The sequence below is a fragment of the Poecilia formosa genome, unplaced genomic scaffold (assembly GCF_000485575.1).
Source record: "Poecilia formosa unplaced genomic scaffold, Poecilia_formosa-5.1.2 Scaffold150, whole genome shotgun sequence".
NCBI classification, from domain to species: Eukaryota; Metazoa; Chordata; class Actinopteri; order Cyprinodontiformes; family Poeciliidae; genus Poecilia; species Poecilia formosa.
Genome location: NW_006800089.1, coordinates 294066 through 307516, shown reverse-complemented (window position 1 = coordinate 307516; position 13451 = coordinate 294066). Strand labels below are relative to the sequence as shown.

General features: G+C 41.5%; 1 protein-coding gene across 1 annotated transcript in view; it reads left to right on the top strand.

Moving 5' to 3' along the window:
- LOC103146018 (adenylate cyclase type 2-like) overlaps window positions 1–13451 on the top strand; it is a 71212-nt gene that overhangs the window by 35837 nt on the left and 21924 nt on the right. Inside the window, exons 6-15 of the mRNA XM_007563721.2 lie at window positions 514–625; window positions 1959–2086; window positions 3748–3906; window positions 5028–5160; window positions 7779–7955; window positions 8039–8079; window positions 8593–8673; window positions 9776–9845; window positions 11349–11446; window positions 12061–12145. Coding sequence (XP_007563783.1) covers window positions 514–625; window positions 1959–2086; window positions 3748–3906; window positions 5028–5160; window positions 7779–7955; window positions 8039–8079; window positions 8593–8673; window positions 9776–9845; window positions 11349–11446; window positions 12061–12145 — 1084 coding nt within the window. The remainder of the gene's footprint in view (window positions 1–513; window positions 626–1958; window positions 2087–3747; window positions 3907–5027; window positions 5161–7778; window positions 7956–8038; window positions 8080–8592; window positions 8674–9775; window positions 9846–11348; window positions 11447–12060; window positions 12146–13451) is intronic.

Genomic DNA, 13451 nt, shown 5'->3' with positions numbered 1-13451 from the left:
ATCGTAATGTAGTGCAAATGTTGATTTGATTTGATGAAGTGACCGTGGATATCAGCAAATATTTTATACTAACAGAGGAAACATGAAAAGAAAAAACAAACCAAAAGGAAAAAATAGGAAAATGTCAGAAAAACTTTATGCTCACAAACAACCGCAGCCCCAGTCACTAGAGCTATCGGTTGATTTTGAGGCATTAGATGATCTGTTCCCCTCCTTCTTTGGTTTGTCTCATTCCCCTATGGCTAAGATTTTTTCTTCTAAATTTTGGGGCCAAACAGAAACATTTTACTTTGTTACTCTACTAGAAATCACGCAGAGTGATGGATATAATTTAGTGAGAATCTTTATTCAAATCTCACCAAGAAGTGTAAACATGCTGGTTTTTTGGGTTTATTGTCTTTTATCCTCTAAGAATGAACTCAAATAGTGACCATTTCTGAAAATAAGCAACTAAAACACATAAAATGCGTTTCAATAACATCTCTATGTGGTGTTTGTTTCTACTTTCTGCAGCATACTCTACGCCGACATTGTGGGCTTCACTCGGCTGGCCAGTGACTGCTCCCCTGGTGAACTTGTTCACATGCTGAATGAGCTGTTTGGCAAATTTGACCAGATTGCTAAGGTAAAACAACTTCATATCATTAAATTTTAGATTAAAGTTTAATTTTCATTTACAGCAAAGAAAGTGCTTTTTAATGTGAATTAGGTAGCTCTTAATTACTAAATTTTTCATGTCAAACTATGACAAGCAGAATGTAAACACCACTGGTACTGAGAAAAACAGGCTGAAGTCCAAATCCAGCTGCCTGTTGCATTGAACCAGATCCGAATGCAGCACAAGTTTTCCCAACAGTTGTTCTTCCATGGTGCATTCAGGTACAGCTGGTAACCAGATGTCCAGTCAGTTCTGTATCGGCTGCTTTTTGTAATTCCAAAACATGCTGATAAAGTTGAATTATTGTCGGGTTATTTTAACTTTCTTTGTTCACGTAAATAAAAAAAAAAACTAATACAAAAAAAACAAATAAGAAAAAAAAATGTTTTTAATTTTAATATATGAAAAAAGTAGCGAACCATGACTGTAGATTCGAAGTCCTGCACCGAATAGCCTTTTTAAAATAATGGATGTTTCAGGCTCAATCAAGTGATTTTTGTTTCTTTTAACCCAGTGGTGTCCAAAGTCGGTCCTCGAGGGCCGGCATCCTGCATGTTTTAGTTCTCTCCCTAGTGGTAGCAACAACCTCGTCAGCAAGTCAGTGTTCTGCTTAGGCCTCTAATGAGCCATCATTTGATGCAGGTGTGTAAAACCAGGGAGAGAATTAAACATGCAGGATGCCGGCCCTCGAGGACCGACTTTGGACACCTCTGTTTTAACCCATTATTCAATCGCCGTATCCCTGTTTTACCCTCTTCAGGCTGGGGAGGGGTCACAGCTTTTCACATTGCGAGATTGGGAGTCGATTCTGGACCGACCGGGTCCACTCAGAACGTATTAGCTTACGTTCTGACTGGACTAATTATAAACCAGCCGAGGCGACAATTTCTATTTCCGACCAAAAGCCGTTTGGGCCTTGTTATGGTCCGCTCTCCGAGCCCAGAGAGCGGACTCGGAGAGTGCGTGTGTGCGTGCAGGATGCCCACAGTGAATGCCAATCTCATGGTGCTCAGCTATAAGTTGAGTCAGGCTTCCTGAGCTTTGTGTTCAGCTACTGTCTCCTCCTGAAGCTGCAGTTACATAAAACTAAATAAAAGCTCCAGCGGTGAGCTGATACTCATCCCACATGTGGAATAAGAGCTAATGTGTTGTGCATGTGGGTGACTGATTTTTTTAGGCTTGATGGATTTGACTGCGAGAGTGCGAGCGTCGAGTGGAAGTGAGGAGTAAGAGGAAATGTTGGCCATTAATAAAGACGTCTCATCAATGCGGGTGTGGTTTGTTTGACTCGTTCTTGAAGGAAAACGAGTGCATGCGGATCAAGATCCTGGGCGACTGCTACTACTGCGTGTCCGGACTCCCGGAGTCGCTGCCGAACCACGCCAGGAACTGCGTGAAGATGGGCCTGGATATGTGTGAGGCCATCAAGTAAAACACCAATTCCACCCCCCGCCCGACTACCACCAACCTCACCGACACCCCTTCCCTCTCCCGCTCCTCACTCTTCTTCTTCTCCTCCTCCACAAACACAAACAAACAAACACGCGCCTGTTAGACAGATTGAGCAGAAAGAATGCCAGATTAAATTCCAGCTCTGTTTAGACACAATACAACAGGATAAGCCTCAGAACCAACAGTAAAAATTTAAGCAGATGACTACACATCATGGTTTACGTGTTTGTTGTTTCCTGTTTCATTGCTCTCCGTCTCTCGTTCATGCATAGAGATGCGTATTATTTTCACGGACAGATATGTTTTTGGCTCGCCAGCACTGACCTTTAATCACAGTCGGCAATTACACCTCGCAATTACAAAGCAGTTTGTGGATTTCACTGTTGCTTTTTTTTTTTTTTAATTGTCCAACTGATTTTAATTAGATTGTGGACTCAAACTGCGGTCTACTTTGGCCTCTGATGTGTTTTTTTATTTTTTATTTTTTTATCAGAAGTACTTTCAAAACCTTGCAAAAGCGTTCACACACCCTGAACTTTTTTGTTGCAGCCACACACTTCACTGTAATGTATCTGGACTTTGTCAGACCAAAATATTGGGGTCTGTGAAGTGGATTGTATTCCATTGTTGCTGTTGCTGGATGTTTAAGCACACAACTAATAATCCCCTTTCCACTATACAATTCGACCTGAGTCACCTATAATCTACATGGTTTAAAGGTTTCTCCATTGCAATTGATTATCAACTTCAGTGTGTGGGGTTGTCATAGCAACTCGTTTCTACAGTCTGAAGATGCGATCTACAGGTGAAAAGTAGCTTAAATTAATTCTGGCGTAAAGCATCTTTTATTAATTCTTACGCATGCTGTCCCTTTAAATAAACTAAACTTGTGACACAAGCGGAACACAACGCAACGATGGAGGACATCGAAGCTACAATGAACAGCCTGTGGCTTTTTTCCAGACTCAAAAAGAGGAGAACAGCCAGAAAAAGATTGGAGAAGTTTATACGAGACGCAGGTCGAATCCTTGTAAGCTAGTCGCTCTTGTTACGCCGTAGCCAATCAGTGCTTACTCCACTTGAGATTGGATCCCATCAATCACATCCCAGATGATTTGCATCTGACTCACCCTGCGGTTACAACAAGCAACAAGACGGAGCTGAGAGGCGTTAAACAAAAGCTGAAAACGGGAGAAGTTGCACCGCTAGCTTAAGCGTTGGTCTGAAACCGAAAGCGGTAAAATCTTTGTTAAAATAAAATGTTGGGTTTGATCACATTGATCACATTGCGAGATTGGGAGTCGATTCTGGACCGACCGGCCAATGCCAATGGGTTGAATTTTTCAGGTTCCATCTAAACTCTACTCCAGAACTCCCATAATCCTTTTGGTTTATCTCTAATTAATTCGATCCTGGCAGTTTAGGTGGCCGACCATATCGTCTTCGATGTCTTAGAAGACGAACTGAGCCGACCGCTGAGAGACGTTCAACACTAAAGTTCTAACAAAATACACTGAAATCTGTGGTTGCAACATGAAGAGGACTCGAACACACGACTCGTCCTCTCCTTGGATGTCACCCTCCGGTGAAAACAGAGGTCAGAGGTCTGTTTCTGCTCTGTCTCTCCCCGTCCACAGGAAGGTCCGTGACGCCACCGGGGTGGACATCAACATGCGCGTCGGCGTCCATTCCGGGAATGTCCTCTGCGGCGTGATTGGCCTCCGCAAGTGGCAGTACGACGTGTGGTCGCACGACGTCACGCTGGCCAATCACATGGAGGCGGGAGGAGTGCCAGGGTGAGATTCCTCAAACGGAAGCAGCAATTTCACAGCAGTGTTTGTTGGTAATTACTGTGCAACCATTACGGTGGCCCCTAAAGGACAAATGCACTTTCAGTGAGACTTGGAACATGAGACAAGTCTGTTATAATTACACCTATTATAGCATTTTAGTAAATTATAGCTACCTCAGTTGACTAAGCAGCTCTGCATTAGTTATGTCGCCATTAGGTCTGCCTGCCTGGCGCTGTAACAAGCTCTGAAAATTGGCCGATGGGTCAGTATACGCTCCTCTGAAAATAAGCTCTCTGGTACCGCAGTGTTGTCTCACTGGGCTGCTAATGGTTTGTCTCCTGCTAAGACAGTGGTTCCCAAACATTTTTTGGGCCCCCCCGTATGGATTACAAATGGCTGTCTGGTTGAACGATGCGTGTGTGTGTGTGTGTGTGTGTGTGTGTGTGTGTGTGTCGGTTGGGGGGAGGGGGGATACGACTCCCTGTCTGTAAGAACGGTGAATCGACTTTTTTGGGGGCAAAATGAATTGTAGCTGAACATAGACAACAACATCGGTAGCCTACAGGCTTCTTGTTAAGCTTAAGGTGATGTATTGATATTAGCTAACATTACCTGCACCAATAGCTTTACTCAACAGTCGGTTAGTTTGGAGGGAAAAACTGTGAAAAGTTCTTTGCGTTTTGCTGGTTTGCTGCCATGATCCTAACACAAACCTGCGTCGCTCTGCACAGCAGCAGCAGGTCTCCTTCACTGCCGCACAGGTGTAAACACAGCGCGAGCGTCGTAGCGTTCATGTTGCATTTAAAGGCGGCTCGGAAAAACAGCCGCCTTTAAATGCAACATTTTTTTATGATAATAAAAAAAAAAAAATATATATAAAAAAGACCCACATCGACTGAAAAAGTAAAAACAAAATGTATTTCCATCTTCTCCTAACTGTGCGCGCCAAGGTAACAAACAGAGATGAAAAGGGAGAACTGCAGGCGGGAGTGGTTCAAAAGCCGGCAAGCAAATAACCTGCTTTTTTTGTTTTGTTTTGTTTTGTTTTTTTTTATAAAAGCTGTCAACAGCGCGGTGACGCAGGTACTTCGCCTCTCATTATGTGTCTGCTCGTTCATCTCCAGGCGGGTCCACATCTCCTCGGTGACGCTGGAGCATCTGAAAGGCTCGTACAAGGTGGAGCCCGGAGACGGACAGAGCAGAGATTCCTACCTGAAGGAACACAGCGTGGTCACCTACCTGGTCATCAACCCCAAGGTGAGACGCCGCCGCATGGAAACTCACCTAGCACTGTCACAACCTGTAACAATGAATACAAATGACTGGAAGTCTAATTATTTGCAGTTGAGGGAACAAAAATAACTAACTACCTCGTTGCACTTAAATACAAAAGATTATTAGGGCCAATATAAAAAAAAGTCTCAGAATTGGAAAAAGTATTGCTTCATGCAGTCAAAAATCACCACAACCCTGACGCACTCCATATATTTCAGTTTAATAATAAAAAAAACTTTCATCATTTCCTGAACTACTTTCTGTTGGTTTATCTCAGCAAACTTCAACCTTGTGGCTTTGACCCACTTCACTGAAACACTTAAAAAAAAACAATTATGAAAGATTTTTTTTATCAAATAGACAAAAAGAACTGGTCTCAATAAGCAATAAATCAATTAATCACATCATAAGTTAAAAAGAGCTCAGTCGTTTCTATTTGGGTGATTTATAATTTCTCTCTTTTTCTACCACAAACTGGACGATAAAAGTTTTCAGTCTGGTGTTTTGGTCTCAGTGAGCCGTTTTTTGTTTAAGGACAATTTTGTTTCCAAAGACTTAAAAACTGATTTTATTTGTTGTTTCTGTTGTTTTGTTTATTTATTTTGGATATTTAAAATGTCTTCCAGTTCCGGTGTTAAATGTTCATTTGAATTTGTAATTTATTGATCTTTGATAATGTGGTCTTGCTTTATTGTGTCATTTCCATTATATTTCTTGAAAATGGTAGCTAAACAACAATATTATCGTTTATCGGAAATAACTTCTAGGACAACCAAAATACAAAAACAAATATATAATTTGAGAGCAAATCAAAACAAAATCTTTTTTGAGGTGCAGTTGAGGCACCACAGTACAAAAATAAAATAAAATTTCAAGACTGAATCTGAAACTAAAGTATTGATGAGCTGATATCGATCCGATTCCGACTTGGTATCGATACTTTGGATCAATCCAAAACCAGGGGCTTTATTTTTGTAAGTGATTTCATTTTCCATAATTATGAGCCGGACTCATTCAGCTGGTGTCCTTCTCAGATCTAAGCAGACATATAAAAATACATTTTAGTTGAATATTTTTATTTTTTGAAATTACTCATCTTTTGGGTATATTTAAAAACCTTTTTTTTTCTTCTTCTTCATTTGCAGCTCTAGGCAATTAATATTTTCTCACTCCGGGGCAAAACCTTTTTTGTTTTTTAATAATAAAAAAAAAAGGTCACATAAAAGCCCAATAAAACAGATGAAATGGCTGTGATGTGATAAAATGTGGAAAACTTTTTAGAACGCGGTGTAATTATCCGGTTTCGGGTAATTATAACGAGACAAAACAGCCAAAAAAACAATCTCCCTCCGTACATTTGGACACCCTCGTCAAGGTTAACCCAGAAAAAACAAACCCACAGACAAATCATCTCCACCCTTCCTCCTGCTCCCGGACGCGCCGCTAATAAACACCGACATTGTCAAGTAGTGGAAAAATAATGGAGTGTAGCAGTGACTAAATGTTATCAAATGTTGGCAGGTGTTTGGTCAGTCTCTCGGCTCGGAGAGGATTATGTTTACGAGCGCGCTCTCTGCTGCGGGCGTATGAGAGGATTGTGACATTGTGCAGCTCCTCCTGACAAAACAGGACATTAAGGTCTGATTGGGGATATTTAAAGGACCTGACTCTTCTGTGAACCGTCCGTGGAGAACATCGCTTTTAAAAAAAAAAAAATAATAATAATAATTCTCCTGACATCCAGAACGTGCTCAGATTGTTTGGCTTGGCAACAGACAAAAAAAAAAAATTGAGCTTTAACCAGAGCGTAAATTGGCCAAACCGCACACTTTCTTTCTCTCTCTTTCTCTCCCTCTCTCACTCTAAATAATGAGCAGGAAAACCTTTTTGCCTCCTTCAGGCGGTCTCTGTTCACCCTCTATTTAATCTGATGCATTCAGTATATTTACACGGCTTATGTTTATCTTTTCCTCCTCCTACACCAAAATGTTGTCACTGTAATTAATAGATTTTTGCACATGTCCGCTGAGCTTTTTCTTCTTCTTTTTTTTTTTTTTTCAATATTCTAATAAGTATCAAGACAAGGCTGCAGGTGCTCTCTGACATTTTCATTGAGCCCAGTCCAAACATGGTGCCTGTACCACAGAAGGTGTCATCTCTGCTGTCACTGTCATTAAACATCACTGTTAGAGCTGAAAATAGCCTCAGCCAGACTTTTTTTTGTGTGTGTGCGTGTGTGCGTGTGTGTGTGTGTGTGTGTGTGTGTGTGTGTGTGTGTGTGTGTGTGTGTGTGTGGTTTGCGAGCAATTAAAACGCATCGCCCGAGGTGCGGCTCTTAATCCTCCACCGATTCAACTCGAGTGGCAGAAAAACACTCGTCGCTAAAATAACCGCCGGCCGCTGCGTCATCCGCCGCTGAAAAAAAAGTGTTTCAAGTTGCTCAAAAACACTGAGAGGCGAGTGGAAAGTGTGGAAGGCTGTCAAACGTCCCCAGCAACCCCACCCCCTCCGGCTCACTGTCCATCTCGCTTTTACGCCCACAGAATCGGTGCATTTTCACCTGTCGGGTTTCCTCTCTGTTTTCCAAATGTTGTCCTCAGATGGAGAGGCACAGCCCGCTGCTGGGCGTGCGCTCCCGACCGTCTCTGGACGGGGGGAAGATGAGGGCGTCCGTCCGGATGACCCGCTACCTGGAGTCCTGGGGCGCGGCCAAGCCCTTCGCCAACCTCCACCACCGAGACAGCATGACGGCGGACAACGGCAAGATCAACACTACAGTGAGTGACCTGTGTCTGCTTATTCTCTGCCTCACCTGCACACAGAGGGCCGGCGCTCACAGTGAATGCGTTTCATGTTCCAGGACGTTCCTATGGGGCAGTACTACTTTCAAAGAAGAGAAAGGTGAGACAGCTGTCACTCCTGGTCAAGGCACATGCAGCAGTTTGGAGTTTCCGCTTTTAAAACACCAAATTAAATGTGTTTTCATTGTGACCGAGTGCGATTAAATCAGCACTAATAGTGCAGATTGAGTTCGTGGAGAAACTGCAGAAACCCAAAATCTTACCAAGTATTTTTGGTCGAGTTTCTAGTTCGTATATCTTAGTACATTCAAAATAAAACAAGCAAACTCACAAGTAACTTTTCTGCAAAATATAGGAGCTCATTTAAAGTCAATAATTACTTAATATTGATGAAAAAGTGCTAATTCCACTGGAAGATTGTTTCACTTATAACATTTTTCCCATGTTCTAATTGAAATAATCTGCCATTAGAAGTAGTAGTTTTTCAAAGGGTTTAATTTGAAAAATTGTTGGTCAATCATATAAAAACCCCATGAAATACACTGACGTTTGTTGACATTTCTTATCCTTTTCTTCTGCTCTTAATCATATTCTTCTTTTCCTTTAACTGAAGATCCAAATCTCAGAGAAAAAGATTTGAAGAAGAACTCAACGAGCGAATGATTCGCACCATCGATGGCATCAACTCACAGAAGTAAGCCCAATGTCTGCTGAGAAACCCTCCTGTTTATGAAAGATAAATTATATAAAAATACAGATAAAAAATAAATGCAAAGGAAGCTGAAAGTCAGTATCTCTTTCTGAACAGAAAAGCTTTTCATGTTGTCAAGTCCAAGTTTTCCTCTCATTCAAAATGTGTTCAGGCAGAAACTGAAACTAATTAATCTGCAAACAGCAAAAAAGCAAAAGACATCTTAAGACATGTGTTGGACCACACAAATGTAACTTTCTGGAGAAAATTAACTATTTAGCACTGGGTGTGTAGCTGGTAGAGAGTGGATGTTACTTTACACACTTATGCTTTATTCTGAACCTCCACACTGCAAAAACACAAAATCTTACCAAGTAATTTTCTCCAGTTTCTAGTTCTAATGTCTTCGTTCAATTGAAAAAAAACCCAGCAAAGCTAACATACAAGTAACTTTTCAGCAATAAATAGGAGATTGTTTTTAGTAAATAATTCCTTGATATTGATAAGAAAGTACTAGTTCCATTGTCTGATCATTTCACTTATAACAAGACATTTTTCCCATGTTATAAGTGAAATAATCTGCCAAAAGATTTAGTACTTTTTCATCAAAATTAACGAATTATTGACTTAAAACAAGCTCCCATATATTGCTGAATATTTACTTATAAGTTAGTTTTGTCTTATTTCAAGTGAACTAGGATATTTGCACTAGAAACTGGAAGAAATTACTTGGTAAGATTTTGTGTTTTTGCAGTGTACAGTCTGGTTTGGAGGGAGGTTTCGATACATCACCAGATGAACAATGATGGGTACGGAGATATTTTAGGCAACACAAAGAGAAATTCCTAGAAATCTTTTAGAATAATGCATCTGACCAGTGTAGTTATGTGCAGGAATCACATGAGGCACCGCGATTTCCGTCTCAACATCAACTGTTATCACCTATCCTCTCCTGAGGAAAGTTACCAAACTCGTTTATGTTAGTTCCTCCTGAGACCAAATCAAGGTGAAAGCCCCACCACCTGCAGCATCTCAGCTGGTAAATAAGGCATCAGGAGGAATGACTCGTCGTCCTGTGGTCTGTCTGCTCCCATTGTGTTTCCAGACAGTGGCTGAAGTCTGAGGACATCCAGAGGATCTCATTGTTCTTTCACAACAAAGCGCTGGAGAAGGAGGTAGGCGAAAGCACACACAACCGCAGACAGCTCCATCCACCGGGGAAACAAATCAATGGAATAATGTGGAATAAAACAGACAGTTTGTCACAGAGACTCTGCAGGCTTGTCAAAGTCTCTGATCAACTTTGTCTTCCCACTTTGAAACTTTATCCTGAAGTAGTTGTTGTTGTTCCGGTAAACATTTCAGGTCGTGTCTGCTTCTCTTTTGTTGAATTTTAGACGCATTTCGAAAAAATGGCCACATTGCCTTTGCTAAAGTATTAAAACCTCTTGAACTTTTTCACACTTTACAGTGTTACATTCACAAAATGAAACGTTAGTTTGTGGGATTTTATTTGTGAGACCAGCATAAAGTAGACTGTAATTGTGAAGTGGGAGGAAACAAACTTTTTTCCTGAGTCAATAGGTGAAAGTGTTAGATTTAAGACTTCTGCCAAAAATAGCATCACTGCTGGACGATGTTTCAAACCACATGCATCAGTCTGATGCTGAACTGGAGAGATATTTTGGTGAAAGATCGCTGCATCCTCAGTGCACAAAGAAGCATTATCACCTGCTCCAGAATTACCACAGATGGTTTGAACAGGTTTTGTAATAATACCGCTTTAAAGTTCTTAACCTATCTACCATGTTCTGTAAGAGTGTATTCACACCAGCTTTGTTTAGTCCGCTTTAATCAAACTCTAGTTCATTTGCCTGGAAGGTCTGGTTCATTTGGGGAGGTGTGAATGTGCAATCAAACTCTTGATTTGGATCAAACTTTAGTCCGCTTAAAAACCTATGTTTTGGTTCAGTTGAAGTGAACTCTGGCGCAGTTTGAAAGCATATATGATTGAAATTCGGACCGCTCCAAAAGCAGGACATGAGCTATAACGCAGGGCATTCTGGGTAAATACAACCAAAACAAATAGTTGTCTAAAACTAACGGGAGAAGTAGCGTGAAATCTGTTACCAATAACATGAGAGAAAACCGACAAACGCTGTAAGCTGATGCTACTTCTTTTTTGTTTACATCTGTCGAAGGAGGAAGTTGCACCCTTTTCTTCTTCTGATGTTTCCATATCATTTCCTTCAGCAGTCCTTGGTTTAGCGCCCCCACAGGCGAGGGGAGTGAACAGGCTTTTCAAAGGGTTTGGCTTGTTTTACACAGCGAACCGCAGCAGATGAAAATGTAACAAATGTTGCAATTTTGGTCCCAAATTGAACCAAGTCTATTGGATGATCAGGTGTGAAAACACAGTAAAGAGCCTCCAAGATCTTTACAAACCAGCTGGATTGAAACTGAGATTGAGTTACAACCAGCAGGACTCTGGTTACTAATTAAGTGACTTTTGTATAGGATTTTATGTATCAACTGATCTGTTGGTCTACATAAAATCCCAACAAAATAGCCTCTGTTTATTCCTTCTGGTTGTGATCTTGCGCTCATATTTCATTACGCTTTGCAGCATTCTGCTTTACCCCGGAACCATCTTTCTCATACTTCTCTTCTCTCAACAGTACAGATCCACCACCTTACCCGCCTTCAAGTACTACGTCACCTGCGCCTGCCTCATATTCTGCTGTATATTCGTGGTGCAGATCCTCGTCTTGCCCAAGTAAGTCTTTGGTCCCTTTCACTCGACTCGCACGGCACACTCTGCCGGCAGCGTCGGCCGCCTCCAGCTGCGGTGCCACGCTGATGCGCAAAAGCCATTTGACGCCAGCTGTCTCATCAACGGGGACCCGGCTGAAATGAAAGAGGCAGGGGAGCAAGAGGCAGAATGTTTAAAAAGCCGATGAGATGAAAGGGCACCGTGTCTGCCAGTGATTATAGATCAGGTGAATCAAAAGCGTGGCGTCGCTTCCACGGCGAGGAGAGAAATCCGCGGTCATGCTAATTTACCGCTTCTCTGAGCCAAAGGTGTAATTCCGCTTCTGAGAGGCCATTGATTTTCTAATTTTTGTCTCTCTCCCCACGCCACTCACCACTACATTGCTCCACAATGTCGAGACGTTACCTCATCTGTTTTATGGCAGTTGTATTTAATTTTCTGCCGAGCCAATGCTTAAGACAAATGTCTGAATTGAAGGCTTTGTTTCCGGAGATGCCCTAAAATCTCCTGTTACGTCCCATTACTGTGAATGGATTGCAGCTCTGACACAGAGCAGTGGAAACTTCATCACGGTTATGCGGCCCTGGATGGCTCTGCTGAGTGTGTTTATGTTGCAGAACTACTGTGCTGGGGATCTCGTTCGGCCTGACGTTCCTGCTGCTGGCTTTGATCCTCCTCCTTTGCTTCGCTGGTCACATTCTGGTGGGTTTGCTCGGTCTTTGTCTGACTACACACACACACACACACACACACACACACACACACACACACACACACCCTCTTACATGTCATCTTCCACTATCTTTACCAGGACTTTACATCGACTTCCATTCGTTTATCTAGCCTGACGCTGATGGTTACCCTGGTAACCATTACCAGGGCATGCCTGATCCTAAACCCTAAACATAACCAAAACTCAAGTCACAACACCACTTAAAGCAGTTGCTTCCCACAAAGTAGCATGTTCTAGGAAAATAGTCTTTACAACTCACACACATCATTGTATTTCAACATAATCGAGGACTTTGTGTTCCCATTTATTTTAATTAATCAATCAAGTTTATTTGTATTGCACATTTCAGCGACAAGGCAGTTCAAAGTGCTTTTCACTGTAGAACATTATACAGTAACTAATTATGAAACGGCGATAGACATTTCTCAAAAACCTTCATAAAAATCATCAAGCAAATATATTTCTAATATATTGATCAATGTTCCAGGTTCTACTAATCAAAGGCAGCTCTATAAAGGTGGGTTTTTAGTCTTGATTTAAAGGAACTCAGTGTTTCTGCATCTTTGCAGTTTTCTGGAAGTTTGTTCCAGATTTGTGGTGCATAGAAGCTGAATGCTGCTTCTCTATGTTTGGTTCTGGTTCTGGGGATGTAGAGCAGAACCAAAACCAGGAGACCTGAGAGATCTGAAAGGTCGATACAACAGCAGATCTTTAATGTGTTGTGGTGCTAAACTATGATTTATAAACTAACAGCAGTATTTTAAAGTCTGTTCTCTGAGCTACAGGGAGCCAGTGTAAGCATGGAATTGTTCTTTAGGTGGTAAAAGGCTGACTTTATTACTGTCTTTATGTTTCTCTAAAGGTTCAGGTTTCAGTCCACACCCAGATTTCAGGGACCTTTCACAACACATTTTTTAAATTTTGCCACAGACTGTAAGTTGGATGTAGGTCTGGACTTTGACTGGTCTTTGATTTAAACCAGTCTATTGTAGTAATGTGTCTTCTAAAATCAGTGGTTTGTCTAGTAGAGGGGGATGGATGCAAATCTCACTCTCTTCACAAAAAGTCAACTGCTCTTACATAAAGTGTTCAAAGCTATATTTTAAATTTAGCTCTACGCATTTAATCTTCTGTTCTGTTAGCTACATTATTTTACAAGTGTGCAGACAGTCAGAGGAAATTCATATGCCACTGTTTGCGTCGGATGTTTACGGTTTCTCTTCTCATTCTGTAAATGTGGATTCGCATAGTGTTAGTTTACGTGCGTGATATCTT